The following is a 19,352-nucleotide window of genomic DNA, read 5'->3' as shown; positions in this document are numbered from 1 at the left end:
TTCCAGTGTAGTATCCACTGGAAGGATACTAGAAGTTTCTTTAACCTACTTCTGTCTTTTTTTTTTTTTTTTTTTTTGGTTCTTTTTTTCGGAGCTGGGGACCGAACCCAGGGCCTTGTGCTTCCTAGGCAAGCGCTCTACCACTGAGCTAAATCCCCAACCCCTTATTTCTGTCTTTTTAAATACATTATTTTCCTGGCATCTTCCCTTTTAACCATTACAATGACTTTTTAAGACACAAACCCTTTCCTTACCTTTAGGTATGGGCAAATGGAGACTTAGCTCTTTTAGCCAGTGTCTCATTAAAGAGCAGATCTATCATAAAATCCGATCTATGTGATCGTACAAGACATGCCCTCAATACTGCATTTCTTGCTTTTTTGATAGCTCAAAGTATCTGAGCCTCATTGTCTCTTCTGGGCAAAAAGAGGCCAAGTGACTCCCTATGAGACTGCAGGGAAGACCGAATGGAAGCTCTGTTAGCAACACTTTATCAGCTATAGCTGGGTGTCTTCCTCCTCTTTAGCCTCCTCCCTTTCCCCTTGTTATAGCTTTGCTCTTGTGAACAGTGGTTTCATTTCTTCCTGTTTCCTTTCCTGTTTGAGAAAACAGGATGGGGAAGGGCAGCAGAGGACGGCCCCCACCTCAGGGAAGGGGATAATTTTAGAAGAGAATCCCCTGGCAGAGGTAAGTAGGGGAAGGGAAGAGAGCTGTGAAATTCAACCTGACACCCTTATTCAAGGGCGGGTGGGAAGGACATGGACTTAGGGCAGGCTCTACTCTGTAATTCTCCAAATTACCACACCTCCTGTGTCCTCACTATCTTGAAAAAGGGTACCTATGTCCACTTACCTTCTAGAATTTTGTATCCACCCTCACTTAAGCTACATACTGTTTTTCTGTAGTACTTTGGCCAATCTCCCTAGCCTCTAGCTCCTTTGCTCCCAACGTTCTCCTCACCAGCACTCCCTCTAGCTAAAGAGACATGCTTCGTGACTCTACTGGTTGACAGACACTTGTCATCCCTCAGCAGCTTTCCACAGCTCTTTACTTTTCAATGCTTCAATAGCATTTCCTGGGTCTCATCAACCCTCCCTAGGCCACAACTTGAATATATCTGCTTTTCCATGCATGCACTCCAAGTGTTCCCTAGCTTAAGTATTCATTGCTTACATCTCCTCATGACCATCTAGAATTTGCTACATTTTTGTCTACTTTGAAAAAATCTTTAATTGGGTTGAATGAAAAATGGAATCCCAGTACTCTCCTCACTTCCACATCCTCTTTCTTGTCCTACCTGCTATTTCAGCTCCTGTCCTGTAACTTAACATGCCAGAACAACTACTTGTTCCTGCATCTCATTTGAACATGAGAAATCCCAGGTTATGCCAATGAAGACAGGCCTACACCTGGTCATAATGAAAAACAGTGGTAACAAAATAGGAGGATCTCAGCATGCCTTGTGACGGGGAAGAAATGATGCAGTGTAAGGGGCCAATGAAATAAACATTTCAGAAGATTGAGCATGCACAAATACAGACACCAGGCACAAATCAGTAGTAAGTATCGACATTTATTTGGCACCTGATGGCAATACAAAATCTTGGCAGTGGGAAGTGTGAAGAGTCTACCACTCATGCATCCTATACTGACCCAAAGGCAGAATTTGGCAGCAAGTCTTCAAACCACCTGGTTCATACGACAAACATTAATTGAGCACCTCAACTACCATAGGCCTCAAATTTGCGGGGCACCATGGAGATGTGAAAGAAGTTGTCTCACACGTGATACATCTTCAAACAATGTAAAAAAACAACAAAACAGTGGATAAAAATAAAACACCTGGAAAAAAACCCCCACAAGAGTACAAATACTAATTAAACTGAGTACTATAATAGCAATTTAGAAATCGCAAAAGATAGGCTCTAACTAAAGTTAGCTGCTTGTCTCCTTCCTTTACTCAGGAAACATTCATTGAAGACCTAGTAAGTGCCGTACTGAATAGCCAATAAGTAAGGAGTACAGTCCTGCTCTCTTGGAGCCTTCAGCTTTGGAGGGAGCAAGTGAAATGTGCCATTACAACCTGCAGTAAGCACAAGGACCAACATGATGCCATCCTAAGGAGGTACAGAAGACTTACTTCATCAACATCACGGTCAAGAGGCCTCCGCCAGACTCAAGAATCAGAGACTATCTTAAAGAAGAGCTCAGAACACTTGCAACACTGAGCTGAGGAACTGAGGGGCTGAACACAGAGAGAAATCACCATCTAATGAGATCCAAAGGGAACGTAAAAGCCGGATCTCATAAACTGGGTAAGAATTTGAATTTTAGATGAGGTGTAACAGGAAGCTAATGTTCTTAACAAGGGAGTGACATCACCAGATATTAAAAAAAAAACAAAACTACTCTGTCATGTGGAGAATAAACTGGAAAAGAGGAAAAAAATGGAAATGCAAAAGGTTTTTAAGAATAAGAAAGTTTCATAAGAGCAGAGATAAGTGCTTCTAGGTTATATCACCTATAGTACTATCCTCACTAAAACAGAGAAACAGTGAGAATGGAGACACTGCCGCAGAAAACCGAAGAAACCTTATGCTGAAGCAGTACTGCTTAAGTGGCCAGAAACATTCTACAAAGGAAGATTTCACAGACGTGGCAGAAGCAGTGAATGGGTCAAGGAGGGGAACCAATGCAAAGCAAGAGGGTTCTTGGAGGTCAGCCATCAAGTAGTTTAACTGCACAGCAGAAACCACAGTAAGGAAGGAGAGATATCCTGGTGACAAGTGACAGTATGAGACACAGCACACTCACCTGTCACTGCATTTTTATGTTGATATGCCCAATAAGGTTCATTTCAGTGACAATTCATAACCAGGGAAACGTATATAACTTCCAGTGTCACAGCAAGCAGACCCCAGGCTCTGCTCAAAAGCTGGGTACAATGAACACAAAGAAACCAATGGAAAGGCTGAGGGACTGTCCTTCACCTAAGGCCTGAACTCAAAGGTCTGAAACTTCTGCTCAAGTAGCAGGGTCTCACCTGCCGCTTCATGACAGATGACAACAACTGCATTAAATTGGGACATTTTCCAAATCTTCACTATGGAAAAAATGAGGTTGCAGATATGAAAAAAAAAGTAGGAGATGATATCTGAAAGTCCTTAACTGATATAAAAAAGCAATAATCAAAGTATCCCTAAGAGCCCTGGGAACAAAAATATCACAAACATTGAGAAATCCGTATGCCCTCTCCCCACAATAATACTGTGTTCACAATGTCATTTTCTAGTCTCATTGGCTATAGCCAAAATGCTTCTGGCAACAGATCCATTCATAGCTGGCTCTACAGGAAGAGAACACCACACCAGAGGAGCTGTCCTCAAGTTTCACCCCCAAAGACGGAGATGGCTGACAGGAAACAAGCTTGGGAGAATCTCATATCCCTGAGGGAGTAGACAGAACAAAAACATCTTGAAGAGAAGTCTCCATTGTGCCCCGTGGTCCAGTGGCCTCCAACAGCATGACTAGCAGGTGGCATCACGTGGGTGGGTAGCCTGGGAACAGGTAGAGCTGCTGGCACAGAGTACTACAGTACTCAGACATCTCCTTGCATCGGTGGAATTCTGTACCAGGGGCATAGCCTTCACGCTCCTTGATAAGGGCATTCACCTGGGAAGGCAGAATCAATGGGCCAAGGTCTGAGATCACTTTGTGCTTCCATGTCCAGACCAGCCAGAAGGGTAGATGAAAAAAGTGTGCAAGTCAAGGAAGACCAACACTATGGAGATGCAAAGGCTTGTGGAGCCCGTTGGAATGGACTTACCTTAACAAGCATGTCGGCCACGTGCATGTCACAAGCTCTCTCAGAGAACACCTGAGTGAGGGCCTCAATGTACCAGGAACCCCGTTTGGTATTCCGCATGGCAGCATTGCCTACAACCAGGGGTGTGAAGGTCATGGGCAAGTCTCACAAAGTCAGACTTCTATTCCATCTTCTACCCTCCCTAGTGTGAAGTAGACTTTAGTACGAAGACAAAACAAAAAATAAACCCCACATCTAGGACAATATAACCTCTTGTATTCTTATGGTGTCTCAAAATACCTTTAAGGCAAGCATAGCCACATATCATGTCTGAGCGAGTAGGAAGTCTCATCTTCATTAATTCCTCCTTGCCAGCATCACTCTCCTCACATCCAGGGGATTGTGCATGGTTCTTTCCATCTTGCTGGTCAACCCCTCTATCTGTCTCATCTGCAACAGACCAACAGAAGAGAGGAAGATGTTACTTTCTCACATCTTTTATAGATTTGTATAGATACATCCAAGTTCCCTATAATTGTGATCGAAGAGCTATTTTTAGCTGCTGTCTCCAACCTATAGCTAAAGAATTAAAACAAAATTAAAAAAGTTACTACTTTCTAAACACGCATGATTGCTCAAGGAGTAACTTCCAAAGGCCAGACACATGCAGCTACATTCCTATTCTGCATAAGTCTGAATGTGCCAAATTAAATACTCCTTGCAAATGCAGTTAGGAATACTAACATTAAACTTGTTCAGTTAGTAATAGTGTACAGAAATTAAACTTTCCCCCTGCATTAGACAATAAAATAGTGATACTCAGTCTTAGAAGAAAAAAAACAAGTCTGCTTACTATTTGTATTCTACATTAAATTTACAACCTTAAACTATGTTATCAATTTAAAAAAATGAGAGAAAATGTGATCAGAGGTTTTCAGTTTTTCATACTTCTAAAACTTTTCCTACTTGTTAAGTTTGTAAGACAAACTTGATAAGCATTCAAGACTTAGAGAAGTTCAAAAATGGAAGAACTTAAAAATTAGCACAAATGAGCATTTTCTCCTACAAAATGGACATGCTACTGTTTTAGAATTAGGAAGGCGTCTGTCTGTAGAAGGAAACAGTGAAGATGCACAGGTCAGCACACCAAACCAAGATAACCCTTTCTCAGGACTTCCTGCATGCAACACAAACTGAAACTTAAGGAACTTTGGGTAAAAGGACCAAGATTCACTGACTTAAAAACTTTTTTTCTTAAATTTAAATTAAGTGTCGTCCATGTACCTACCAGGCACCATCTCCTACTAAGAGCTCGGTACATAGCACACTGAGCTAAAGCCTATGCTCTTATCCAACTTGTCCTTCTGACCTGGGAGTCAATTCTTGTATTTTGGGAAGAGTGACAAGTTCAAATTTTCAGGGAAGCATCGGTTTTATATTACACTTTAATAAACCTGATTTTAGACACTGGAGGGGTACAACAAAAATTACTCCAGAAGAAAATTTCTTTTTTAAAAAATTTATTTATTTTATGTATGAATGAGTACACTGTCACTGTCTTCAGACACACAGAAGAGGGCATTAGATCTCATTACAGATGGTTGTGAGCCACCATGTGGTTGCTGGGAATTGAACTTAGGACCTCTGACAGAACAAGCTAGTGCTCATAACCGCTGAGCCATTTCTCCAGCCCCAGCACTACATATACTTCTGAGGGAGAGAAAAAATGGCCACTAATGGTCCATTTTGTTGTTACTGCCATCTAGGCCAAGCTAAGGATGTCCTTTAAGAGATGGAGACCTTACCTCTTGCCTTCAAATTTCAGGCATATTAATCAATAAACATTATCTACCCTTTCTTCACAGTTGCTTTCTATATTATTGCTCATTTTTAGACATAAATTTCCTCTATTCATTCAAAATGTTTAAGTGCTACCGTGTGTGTAAAGCAGTGCCCCTGGGCCTAGAAAAACACCTGAGTGAAAAATGCTTGCCCTCACATGCTCTTTTCTTAGCACAGCTCCCTTTCCATGGGAACTTTCCTGGAAAAATGCACCATATTAATTTCATAGTTAAACTCACAAAGTATTATCTGTTGTAGCTCAAAATCTCAGCTATGACTAAAGGTTTGTAATTATCTGGATTAATAGCCTGTGATCAGTCACATCTCACTACATCACTTATAGAGATGTTAAGCCTTTTAGATTTGAGCATTGTAGATATATTATACAATTGGGGTTGGTGGAGAATGATAAATGATGGCACACTGTACACCTAGAAGATCAATTTTATAACCTTCTGTTTGTCATGTACACCATCCCTTTTCTGGGAAAGACTCTATCCACACCTGTATAAAGCATGTATCAATGGTCTAAGTTAAGCCTTTTATAGCTACAAAAGCCCCTTCAAATGCACCTCAGATAAGACACCTCATTACTGCATACTCTTACTTGTACAGCTGCTATCACACAAGTTTCATCCTTGCATGAGATCCAAACTCAAGCTGCTCCATACATACTTGCTTTAATTTCTTGAGTAATCCATATACTACTTAGATATCTTATTCTGCTTCTGTGATGGGATTTATAGTCACTGCAAGACTTTAAAATATACTCTGCAGTGATACACAGGGAAACATAAAGCACCTGCATGTTTGCATAATGCAAACTTTAACCCACTGAGGATGCTGATCACGTTGTAGCAGCCATGGCTGGCTTTCTTTCCACATTTACCCTGAAAGCTCTTAGGTACAAATTTTGATAATCATCAGAACAGGTTAAAGAACTTGACTATACATGGTTTATGAGAAGGAAATGGACGTAGAGGGATGTGAAAGTTCTCTAACTTCACATAATTATTAAGCAGTAGAGTCACAATCTGATTCCAAATTTAGATTCTTAATTACTACTGTTTTCCTCAAGATGAGAAGGAGGCCTATGTGTCTTCTGAGCCATGCTATACAGGCCTGGCTCTTAAAGGGGTAGAAGACACTGCATGCAAGAAAGAAGAGGATAGAGGCAGCTCAGAAGAGTCCAAGGCAGATGTGAGTTCTGTACTGTTCTCCTGCATGCTCTGAGAATGGTATAGAGCAGGCAAGCACATGGGAGCATGAACACGGCACAGGGAGAAAGTGGAAGGTAAGAAAGAGAAGGAAGGAAGATTTGGAAGAGCCAAGCAGAAATCCTTAACTGGAATGAGAAACAATAAAAAGTACAATGCAGTTAATAAGCAGAGGAGTCCAAGTTCTTAGGAAAAGGCACACACTGAGAAGAGAGTCCTGACAGCCATGGAGGTGTGCTGAGCTGATCAGACTGAGAGCTGTGGGCTGCTCGAGTCTTAGCACACCCCATGCATTGGGAGACACTTACAGAGCAAGAGAGGCGGTGGCAGCAGTGAACAGAAGGAGGTGCCCAAGGGATCCAATAGCACCTGAGAGGAGCAAACAGGAAAGTGAGAGCTGGTGGAGGCTGCCCAGGAGCCACCACCCAGATGCTGGTTTGCCAGGGCACTCACCTCCACGACATGCTTGGATGAAGAACATTTTTGGTTTGTTCTGTAGACTTGGACAGTTAGCATTGTCAAAAAGTCGAAAAACCTCTTGGAGCTACCAGAAACAAACAAAGGAGAGGGGAAGTTAGGCAGCCATTGAGACCTCTTGGAGTCTAACACACAAATTCAACCGTCATCTGAAGGTGGGGTGACAGCTGATCCTGTCAACTTGACTAAGTTTACAGCTTCTTAGGAGATACACCTTAGTTTACTTTTGAGGGTACTGAATTTCCAGAAAGAATTAACTGAGGAGGAAAGACCTGGAACCCAGACTGAAAGAAAGGGTTGGTGCAAAGAAAGCCAGACAAGCCAGCATCTCTTCTTTGATGCTACATGAACCACCTATATAAAGTAAGTAGCCTCATGCTCCTGTGTCCACGGAGTTGGCTTCCTTGCCACTAGGGCTTATATCCTCAAACAGGGAGCCAAAATGAACTGTTTCTCCCTTAAGTTGCTTCTTGCTAAGTATTTGGTCTCAGTCTAAAAAAACTAATAGTGAAAACTGAGTGGGGTCGATATAGTGATAAACCTTCCCACATGGTTCATAGGCCTTTGGAACTAGTTTGTTGGAGGAATGTGGGAGAATTAGAAGCTGTAGTCACAAAGTCCTGTAAGCAGGGCTTCACGGGCCATTTTCGTGGGAATTCAAAAGACCCAAGTATTAAGAGAAATGAAGATACAGGCCAGACTCAATAGATCACAGAACAGACCAAGGACTTTAATCTTGTTTGTCAGCTTGTGTCCCACTTTGGTGAGGAATTGGATGCAGCTATCTGTATTCTGAAAACTTGTAGGTGAATTTAAATAATGGACTAATTTATTTGCAGGTGACATTTTCCAACAACATTCAGGCTGCTGCTCATTACACTTACTCACATTCATAGTGAGTGAAGTGTATAGCATAAAGATATGAAAACGACTTTAAGAAAGGCTCTTGAGCTTGGTTAAAATGAAGGACAGGGTAGAAATTCTTTATTTTTTACCAGAACCCTTCAGATTCTCAGGTGTCAAAGGTTCTAGGAAACACGTGTCCTCAAGGATGACTGGAACCAGTACTAGACATCATGGGAGAGAGTTCTATTGGAGCCTTTAAGGCAAAAATTGAACTCTACATTGGACAATAGCAAAGGGGGAAAAACTGAGGGAAAAGAATTCAATCAAGAGAGTTCCAGGGTTGAAAATACAAACATCTATAAAACAGAGTACCTGAAAAATAATCTTTAGGTGTATCCTGCTGGACATAGGCTACCAGGGGAGTATTTTCCAAGGGTCAGCTAGAAGTCAAAGACTGCTGCAGCCAGGCTACATCTCAAGCTGGCAGCAGGGAAGGTGGAATCAGACACTTAGAGCAAGGTTCCACAAAGCCACGGAGGCCGGCAATGTATAGCCTCGGCAAGGCTGGATACCTGTATAGAACTCCTGAGTAGGTAGGACAGAAAGTAACTACTAAGATGTAAATGGAGGATCACGTAATGGAGAAAGCAGAAACATGGGACCTTTGCTATAGAAAGCTGTTGGCACCAAGTGAAGCAGGCCTCCAAAGAGGCCATCTAAGCCACATGCCAGAGCTAGGAGAGCAGGTTTATCATGTTAGTTGGAGCAAATGATGCAACGTGGAGCTGGATGCTGAGCATAGGGCTGTAGGCTTGTTATTCACTCATGAGGGCTTCAGTGATGTTTTTGTCCACTTCATTATTATGACCCCATTCCTTTCTTTTTGGAACAGAAAAGTTTACCCTGCCATTGTATATTGAACGTAACTGGTTGTATTTTAAGTTTTATCTCCAGTTTCACAATACTTTAAACTTATACTTTTGAACAGTGTTGAAAGAGCTAAAACTTAGGAGATTCTTAGAAATGTATTTTTCACTATGAGATGCACACTTAGTCTTAAGAGGACCAGGGGCAGGTTATGGTTTAAAAGTGGTGTTTGGGTGCCTTATGATAGGACTTAGACTCACAAGTATAGACTCCTTTTTTCTTGTAGAGATTTATTATTTGTATTTATGTGCATGTGCGCCTGCACTAGTTTATATGCACCAGGTGCATGGAGAGTTCCACAGAAGCTAGAGGGTATTAGGTCTTTGGGAACTACGACGACATGTTCTTCAGTAGCCAGACGTGGGTGCTAGGAATGGAACCTGCATCCTCTATAGAGCAGAAAGTGCTCCTAACTGTGAAGCCATCTCTCTAGCCCCTAGAACCGAGTTTCCTAACCTTTAGTCATAACTTTCTAAATGTGTGGGCTGTCAAAGGATTTATCATCCCAGCCTTAGTTATGAACGTGTAGCATGTGCAGTGCATGTCCCAGTAAAGCTGCCTTGAATACTTAACTTAGATTCCTACGGTGTCTTTGTTGGACAGAGTTTTGCCTTTAGAGAAGCACAATGGTTTAATTATAGAAAACTGACTTAATAATTTTCTTTCAGCATTCTTCATCACAAACATGTAAAACTGGTAATTTTTGGAATGTACAGTTAGAAATTTGTTTGACTTTAAAAATTGTTTTTGAATTGCTAGATTGATTTTCATAAAAACATTATTGAATTTTGGGTTGGGATTGGGATAGCTTTTCCAACAATTTCTGAAACAGTCCAAAACACACATCTGCCATTTTATGCTATGTATTCATGTTAAGCAGTGTTTTTAGCACTGATGATTATAAAATAAAAAAATAATTAGCTCTGACAAACAATGAAGATATTCTATGTCCCGCAGTATTAAAACTTCAGCTGAAATGGTTTAACAAAGCACCCTAAGCTCCCATTGCCACAATGGACTGTGTGCCTTCAAGCCATAAGCCGAAGCAAATCTTCTCCTCAGAAGCTTCTTGTCAGGTATTTGATTACAGCAAGGAAAAGGAGCTAATACAGACGGACAGAGAGGACATAGAATGGACTATTTTCAATGGTCAGCATTCACAAAGCTATACACACCTGAAGCAGTTTGCCATCCACCCCGTAGATGCCACCTTCCACACCATGTGAGAGGAGTGCTACTATGCAGGAGTCTGTGACCCGGTGTGCAGGTAACTGTGCAAAATTCTGAAGTTTCTCTTGCATTTCCTAGAAGACAGAGACACCTGCTAGTACTGTCCACCACAGTCAGCATCAGCCTCCAATGCCTGAATTAATCTCTGGCTTGTTTCAAAGAAACTGACCTACTGGAAGGTAAGTGTTTTCCTCCATTTTCCTGTGATCACTGATAACTCATAAACTCTCTGAAAGGCTAAAGAAAACTATACACTCACAAGAAAAATGCATTTCAGACATTAATCTCTGAAATATGGAGTCATGGGTTCACTGAAATAGACGAAGAACTCCGGAATTAAAGTGAGTTACTAAAGAAGACACATGATGTGTGTGGGTATGCACACATAGGTAAAGTGTATGCCATTAAAGTCTGAACTCAGAGCTTTGATCCCGGAACCTGAGTAATACTGGGTGAACATAGGGCCTTGGCTATAATTCTTACAACTGAATGGCAGAGACAGAGGAATTCCTAGAGCAAGCTGGCTAACTACAGTAATCACTGGAAGCTATGGGTTCAACTGGGAGACTCTGCTTCAGCAAGTAAGGTAGAGCAAAGACTTCTGACATCAATATTAAGGCCCTCCCTCCCCCACACACCTAAACACAAGTCAACACAAATATATATACACGTTAAAAAAACAAGCAAACATGAAGTTACTCTGAGTGTGTCATTCCCAGACCTTCGGCCCACTTATATATAAGGAGACAGCACTTTCTTAGCTGCAAGAGCATAAACTTCTGTGATGCTGGATCAAGTCTCAAGACCATGGAGAACAGCAGGACTTATCGAGTATCTGTCTGGATTCTAAGTGTGCCACAATGATGTTTGCATAAGACCCATTGCACAGGAGAAGCAGCTGTGATGTACTCCCATACAGGGAAGACCACATATAGCTGAGATCATATCCATTTAATTGGGAAACCCAATTCATATATTACAACAAGAGACATAATCCCTCTAACTTCCAATTTTCATGTTATAAGAAAATCATTACAAGTCAATTTTCTCTTAGTTTATGAAGGTTAAATGGAATATTGCAAAGAAAGAATTTACTCACATACTTCAAAGATCATCCATTACTGTAACAAACATGTCAGAGTGTTAATTTCAATATTTGTTCAAAGAAGCTTATTATCGCTCAACCTGGGGTCCAACTTAAGAATTTTATCTTCATTGATTTACTATACAGATACCACCAACTTAAGAATTTGGTTCTTTGAAAGAAAACTACATAGTATCCATTCTACTTTTAAAATCTACTTCTCCCTTTGCAACTGAAGAGGTCTAGTCCAAGCCTTCTTACTTGCAGTGGACAGAGAGAAAAAAAAAATCTAGCATCATGTTAGTTCATCTTATTTCAAATTTTAAGGGATAAAATGAAGATGAATTTGCTCTAGGCAGAACAGTCACAGCACACAAGATTCAAATTTATCATCCTTCCCACTCTCAATGTTTAGAGCTTTTAAAGGTGTGGTCTCCCAAGGCAGTGATTGTGGCAGCACTCAGAAGTTATGCAAAATGTGAAAAACTTCAGCAAATGATGTTAATAAACCCCCCTAAATCTGATATTTTAAAATTTGAGAGTTGCTAATCTATCTGCTTGAAGATATTTGTTTTTTTTTTGTTTTTGCGTTTATTCACAAACAGGGACATACTACATAGCTCAGGCTAATTCAAAACTTACTATGAAGCCCATGCTGGCCTTGAACTCTCCTCAGTCCTCCTGCCTCAGTCTCCTAAGCTAGTATAGGGATCACACACACTTATTATTATACCTGGCCTTTTGGATACTTCTTGTATATTCCGGAATATAACTGGAAACGATGAAACTGGTTTTGGTGAGAAAGCAGACATATTTTCTGGGTAAGCAGAAGCAACCCATAACATAGTTATGGGTTAATAAATACTATGACTTTATTTGGCGAGAATGAGTAACTGTGAGTGTTCTAGGGCCAGTTAAAAGTTACTTTTGCTTGAAGAATGGAATAAAAATTACACACACACACACACACACACACACACACACACACACACACCCACCCCTGGACACCTGGCCATGTTAAACTTGCTGCTTCTTTTATCAGTAAAAGGGGTAATAAAGCTAAGAGAACATGTATACATTATAACTGAATATAAGAGAAATCATTCAACAAATGCAGATCACTTATTTGGGTGGACTTTTTTCCACAAATGACACAGCTTTAAATCCTTAAAATAGGATTTGTAGATTTTTTTTTTTTTAAATAAAAGCACAGTACTTATATAGATAGCAGGGTTTGCAGTTCTTGGGTATTCTTTAGCTGGGGGCTGGAGGCCATATGAGTGGTATATCATCTGCAAAGCTGTATAGATAGTTGCATTTTCCAGGGATGACCCATAGAATGTCCTTACAGTCTTCCTGTTGTCTGTAACCCAAATGCAAATTCAAAAACAACAGCATGTGGTGAGAATAAAACTTACCACCTTAGAAAACATCTCTCCTTCCTAATGTGTTAAACTGATTCCAGAGTCAAGTTACCTCTAATGCAGACATTGAATACATAACTAAGTGGTAAGAACACTAGTGTTCTCTTCAGTAACAACAGCAGAAAAGAATTTTCTACAATTCATTGTATTATTTTTTCATTTCAAGGGAATTATTGCAAGTCAAAATGAATGATAATGATACAAAGGAGGAGCTTAGATTTCTTAGTTGTGTTTCTCTGTTTGCCATGTATTATAGTTTTTAAAAAGTAGTCTTTGGAAAGCCCAACAGGAAAAGAGAATTCTGCACCTTCCCAATGTAGTAAAGTACAATGTTGACAGCAAACATCTGGCTTATGACATGCTCTTCTCCTCTATACACTTCCCCCAACTTAGACTGCTTCTCTGAGTTCCAACCACTGTATTTACTCTTCTGACTCAAGTTATTTATAGCTCCTGTAAGAATAGAAGCTCCAGCCCTATTAGATAAAGTAATGTTAAAAGCTCCCTCCACATCTATCCTTGAATTCGGAACCACATTAAATGTGTGTGTATGTGTTTCAACAGTCTTCAAATTACAAGGTGCTCAAAATTTAGCACCCCACTGCAACTCATATGACAGAACAACTTGGGAATTGAGAATTCAGTAGCCCTCGAATCTGCCTTAAATAAAGACTAAGTGGAAGTGGCCTGTATAAAGTTCACTTCATAGACTCATCAAGTTTCCTGAATGTCTCAAAAACAAAATAAAGTAAAATGAAAACCAGCAGTATTTAACTACATTGTGAAACAGAATTGAATCCTTTATGAGACATCTAAGATTCATTGTCAGCAACACACAATTTAGAAAACCATAACATAATAGTCTCTTAGAAAAATATAAGAAAAAGATAGACCAAACCCTTAGAAAACAAACACACCACAAACCTTGTAAGGTAGCCCACCAAGCCCTTCAACAGTTACTGAGGACAAGCCACCTACTTCAGTCCCCTAGTAATGGAAAAGGTTGGTCTTGCTATGCTTCCCCCACCCTCTCCTTGTAGGAGATTAAATTCAGGGCTTTGCATACACTATGCAAATGTTCTAACCACCAAGACACAACTTCAACCTCCAGTCATGGCTTTGAAGCAAGAATGGACCTATTTTAAATGGGCAATTATGGGCAAGCTGGCAAAAGCAGCATGTCAAGGACAGCACTGAGGCACATACTTATGAGAGTGGCCACACCCAAGATGTAGCAAATACGTAATTATTTTCACAGAAGTGGGACAGCTAAGATGACCACAATAAACTTTCAACACAAACCAGGATCCTTTACCACAAGGGGACAAAGGAAATTTATTTACTTATTTGCTTATAAAAGAAAAGGTCTCATGTAGTCTGAGCTGCCCTTCAAATTACTATGCAAAGGAGACTGACCTTGAACTTTAACTCCTGATCTACCAGTGATACTCAAAAAGAAGTCAGTGAGGAATAACTCATAACTAAAGCTTATGTATGAGACTTGTCCAGAATACCCTAAAACAATCCAACACCGACTTAGACTATTTCTAAATAGTACTCACATATATTCTTCCACGTGCGATTTACTGAATCTACCAAAAGGAACGATTTAAACAACAATCGGTCTCTTAAGTAACAGTATCAACTATAAAGTAAATGCCTGCGTAGTCTGATTTATAAATACCCTTTTGGAGTTTGGATGGATCTTGGTGTCTCATCACTTCCTGAGTGACTGGGAGTCAAATTTCTTAGCACATACATGTGGGAACCCAAGCCTCTGTGGACTGTTATAACTCCATGAAAGCACAGTAACCCTGAGACAGCAGTGTTCAGACAACTGGCTGGTCCTAGTTCCTTTTACTAGATTGCAGGAAGCAGCACGACAGTGGGAAACATCCAGCAGGCACAGGAGGAATGAAGTACCAACCCAAAGTGCAGCCCACCCAATTTACATGGCCTTCCCAGCCGTATGTACCTGTGCAGTCTGGTCATACAGCACATGGACATTGTAGCCCAAAAGCTTGAAGAGGGTGACTAGAGTAGTGTGGTCCACATCCCCTCCGGAGCGAAATTCCAGGTCTTTCTCTCCAGTAAAGTGCACATTACTCATCACCAGTGCCAAGCCACGAGGCTGAGACTGCAACCTATAGGCCTAGAAGGAGGAGGCCAATTAGACCAGGAGCTTCTTGATGACAGGCAATGTCGTTACCCTACAAGATCAAAAATTTCAAAACACACCCCAAACAAGAACTCACATCCCAAAAGCAGACAACTTCCCCAATCTAATCCCCTTTACTTTTTTTTTTTTAAATCATACCAGTTATGATAAAAAGGAAAAGCCACAGAAGGCATCAATCATCAATGGCATTCTCACAAGGGCAAGCAAAGACAGCAAAACATGCAGCCCAGGTTCAGAAGACCAGGAAAGCCTCCCACTCCCCACCTCTCTTGTTGAAATTATGCAAACTCACCAGCTGGTAGTGTGCCTGGTAAAACTCAGGAGTGCATGGCTTCACCTGAAGACAGGGAGGACCATCACCATTATCTAAGGAGTGTTCCATAGTATCTGCGGTAGGGAGAATGCCAAGTTAGTACCCATTTCAGCAGGGCTCTTGTAACTTCATTAATTAGTCATTCTAACTGAGGCTTTCTGGTTTACTTCCCCCACATGTAAGCTCCGTGCTGGCACAGACCCTGCTGGCTTCTGTTCATCACTGGGCCCCCTATGCATGGCTTCAAATAGTAGATACTCAACTTGCTGAATGGTGGAGAGCACTTCTGAGACAAGCCAGGTTCTAATCACTGAAGTACAGACAGGGAGTCCTGAATGTAGCCTTTTCTTGTTTGGCTTTACAGAGAAGCCAACTCAAAACATACACAGTAAATTGTATTTCTCATCTGAATGGTACCAAAAAAAAAAAAAAAAAAAAAAAAAAACCTGATTATTTTGAATTCTCCCTATGACAGAGGGGAACGAGTCTGATTTATATCCCTCTAACCTATCCTGCTAGCCTGTCAAAATTCATAAAGAACTGTTCCTATCGTGATATTCGTCTTGCTTTTAGGGGAAAGTCAGAAACCAGTCAAAAAGCAGGTAAGTCAATGTGGGAGGTTCCTTTTGTCCGGTTAGTTCTCACCTGTGGATAGGCGGGACTGCTTGTGAGGAGGGCAGGACTCACACACCGAGAAGGGGAGACTTGAGTCATAGTCACAGCTCAACTGTAAGAAATCAAGACTTACCATGAAAGACCTCAGAGAGATGGTTCTGTCTTAATGAAAATCAAGTTTCTCTCTCCCACACCCTTTGCTCTCTATATTTTCTGGACAAACTAACCCATCCCAGGCTACAGTCCTAGGGCTTCATACCGGTGGGAGTATGTGCTGGATATCAGAGAGGGTTGTGAGCAGTAAGTCTTCCAAGTGACCCTGCCTGGTCTCCCGCAGGGCTTCACAGAAGGCATCAAAAGCCTGGGGTCCTCTCTTTGGCAGCAGGTTGAGGAGTTCCACATTCTGGCTGAAACTGCCCCCTTTGGCCTAAGGCACAGGAATAAAATACTGAATTACATTTATTTATTTAGCCACAATGCTATTTTTCCACATGAGCTTCCTAAGTAGTGTTCTCATTCATCTTGGGAATTCCTGTTTATAGAGTGCGAATACACGGGTGAGATTTTCTATCAAACAAACTCAAGGCTGAGAAGGGCATTCCTCTTCCTTAGCATACCCTTTTCAAAGTCTTTCTTGCCTAAGACCAGTTTCTCTTCTTGGAGCCTTTCTCCCCAGATACCTGGATTAGCTCCCTCATTTCCAAAGTGATAATGTCCTTTTCTAGGAGATGTTCTAACAGTTCGCTCAGCAGCAGCTGTTTGGCCAGCACCACTCGATTCTTTTTCAGAGTTTCCTGATGGTCAGGATGCATTCCACACACTGCCAAAATCCTACAGAGAAAAAGGCAGACACAGGGACTTTCAAGTATGAGCCCGAACACACAAGAGGAGAAAAGAAGTGAGTAAAAAAAACAATAAGCAAGATAAGGCATATTTTGTTAAATCTCTTAAAATAGAAATGTACTAAGCAGTAATAGGCTGACCTATTACTTATTAAGCAAATAAGGTATAACCCTCTAGAGAATGTTTACATCAGACTATCTGAGATAATGATCTCATGAGGAGAGCAAAGAGCTATCTTGGTCAAACTAATGTAAAGAAACACTCCTCTGATAGACAAGCTTCAGTGTTCAGAAAACATGACATACTTTTTATCTTAGAAAACTAACCTAAGTTGAAAATGATCTTAACATAGGAATGAAGTAATAAAAGCCTAAAGCTGACACCCATATTTTTCAGACACACCCGCACACTTGCTCTAGACTGCCCACATAAATTATATCAAAAACATTTTACCTTTTTATGATAAACTAATACTAAAAAGTGATCAAAATCCTACAAGGCATGGGGTAAGTAGAAACTGAGTGAAAGCCATAGGAGGCAGATACCAATGGTGAACATGGTGTCACTTGTAATCACAAGAATAGTGCAAGCAATGGTTAAATTATTTTGGTAATTTAGTTTCCAGCAACAAATGTATTTGAAAGGTTCCCTAGTTTTTCTCTCAAATTTGAAGAGACCTGCTTATGCTCATGAATAAAAGAATCCCATTTCCAATAAATACCCTATATGTGCCCAGTGTTTGTGTGTGCATGCATGTGTGTGCGTGTGTGTATGTCACACACACGCACACACACTCTGATCTCCAGTTTATTTAGTATGAGACAATGCTTAGGGTCTGATGACAATAGAGTGATAGATAGTATAACAGTTCACTTTATACACCAAGAATCCTGATTTCAATGTGGGTAAAATATAGGGGAACAAAGAAGCATCTTCCATCGCTGAAAAACCATGCTCTGGTCAAATGCCCCTCTCACAAAGGCTCCTTTAAGTCCTTTCTGTGGAAAGTTAGATAGCAAAATAGGGTCCTGGGAAAAATGCATGAACAAGAGGTATCCAGGCAGAGTAAGTATTCAGACTGTACCAGCTATTTCAAAATTCACTAGAATCTGCTCTACATGAATTTAAAATCTCAGTTAAAAATCACCATACAAGACAACACAGTAATGATGTTAAATATAGAATCTGGCGAAGACAAAATTAATCTTCTTGCAGCTGTTAGTTGGGTATATCCTTAGGTACACGATGCATGATATAGCAGACTTATTTCATTAGGGACATCGTTGCTTAAAAGGCTCCATTCCCTTGACTTTCACTCTACTAGTCTCTCCAGGTTCACTCTGCTCACCGTGCTCCGGTTTCCTAGTGAGCATCTGACTTCTCCTCCACCACCTCATTCTCTTTGACAGGACTAGGCCAGGAGACCAAACTGGTCTTGAGTTTCTGATCCTCTTGCCTCAGGCATCAGGATACTAGGATTACAGCCCGGTAGCTTTTAAATGCTGACATTGCACTAGAACTCCCTTGCAAAAAACAGGAGGGGGCGGGCATCTTCTCTAGACAATTTCATCCCCAGGCACAATTTACTGATTCTATTCTAAATCCTCTTATGTCCCAGGCTTGAATTTTGAACGAAGCAGTCATCGATGTTTTATCTGAAGCACCACCTACTCCCCGCACCTGCTACTTCCTTTTATTTCAAACTACCAGGAGAAGCTTAAATACGAACTTTCTCGAAGTTTCCAGTCACCTGGAATTTTCGGACACCCAAGGAAAACAGAATGGAGAAAAAGAATACCAAGAGGGTTCTAACGTCTTGATTTCATGTCCTTTAATGGCTCCCGTTTCTAAATTAATGTTAGAGGATTGGACAGGAAATATTAAATTGTGTCGTCCTGTGCAAATGTTTTCATCGAAACTGACTGAGTGAGACGGAGAAACGGGAACCATCTAATCCTCTCAAAAGATTCAAATCCCCCAAACCTGTGTGGAATTCTCTGACAAACATTTATTATATGGAAAAGCAGTCCAGGACATGATATAGTCAATCCTAATCAAATGCGCTCGAGGCCAAGCCGCGAAGTCTGCACAGTCTCTGCTTTTTAAAGAGACATGAGTTTAAGTCCTCAGATAAGAATTGGAAGGAAAAGGACAGAGCATCTCTGGAAAAGGTGAGATGCCGCAGGCGACATGTGGCAGGACTGATAAGATCCATTCTCGTATAGATTCCTCTGCGCTGGACAAAGAAAGGGAGGCTGCTACAGCTTCTGCACACGCGGGACCAGGCCAAGAAGGCGCGCCGCTCGCTCGGCAGCCTCCCCGACTCTGCCCTCCTCACCTGCTCCTCCTGTCAGCCGCCATCAGCCCCTTCCTGTGCAGGGAAGACTGAGACCTCCCGCTCGACGCCGCCATTTCCAGCTTTTCCCGGGCTGCACCCGCACCACCCACAAAACAAACAAACGGGCCGCGCCAGCCCCCGCATCCCTCCCCCAGCCCCCGCCAGCGCCGCGCCTGCGCACGGCCCCGCCCCGAGTCAGCAAGCCCCACCCA

General features: G+C 41.3%; 1 protein-coding gene and 1 non-coding gene across 6 annotated transcripts; both read right to left on the bottom strand.

Moving 5' to 3' along the window:
• Positions 1 to 1,553: 1,553 nt before the first annotated feature.
• On the bottom strand, positions 1,554 to 19,312 carry Casp2 (caspase 2). 5 transcript variants are annotated; one of them, NM_022522.3, is made up of 11 exons: positions 19,141 to 19,220; positions 16,640 to 16,790; positions 16,219 to 16,386; positions 15,990 to 16,071; positions 15,324 to 15,418; positions 14,828 to 15,004; positions 10,290 to 10,418; positions 7,318 to 7,408; positions 4,106 to 4,255; positions 3,827 to 3,936; positions 1,554 to 3,672 (listed from the first exon to the last, which is right to left on the bottom strand). In NM_022522.3, exons 1-11 carry the CDS (start codon positions 19,212 to 19,214, stop codon positions 3,541 to 3,543), a joined length of 1,359 nt encoding a protein of 452 aa, NP_071967.2. In that variant the 5' UTR covers positions 19,215 to 19,220; the 3' UTR covers positions 1,554 to 3,540. The 5 variants fall into 5 exon arrangements, with proteins under 5 accessions (NP_071967.2, XP_063142731.1, XP_038964246.1 ...); XM_063286661.1 differs by lacking the exons at positions 1,554 to 3,672; positions 3,827 to 3,936 and adding an exon at positions 7,173 to 7,233 and having other exon boundaries at positions 4,118 to 4,255; positions 19,141 to 19,312; XM_039108318.2 differs by lacking the exons at positions 1,554 to 3,672; positions 3,827 to 3,936; positions 4,106 to 4,255; positions 7,318 to 7,408; positions 10,290 to 10,418 and adding an exon at positions 11,996 to 12,791 and having other exon boundaries at positions 19,141 to 19,312.
• On the bottom strand, positions 8,339 to 8,427 carry LOC120102741 (small nucleolar RNA SNORD88). The gene has a single exon (XR_005504332.1). It is a non-coding gene; the product is annotated as a small nucleolar RNA SNORD88 (small nucleolar RNA).
• Positions 19,313 to 19,352: the final 40 nt, after the last annotated feature.

The sequence above is a fragment of the Rattus norvegicus genome, chromosome 4 (genome assembly GCF_036323735.1).
Source record: "Rattus norvegicus strain BN/NHsdMcwi chromosome 4, GRCr8, whole genome shotgun sequence".
Taxonomy (NCBI): domain Eukaryota; kingdom Metazoa; phylum Chordata; class Mammalia; order Rodentia; family Muridae; genus Rattus; species Rattus norvegicus.
The sequence above is the reverse complement of the archived record's forward strand: the minus strand, read 5'-3'. Positions and strand labels throughout refer to the sequence as shown.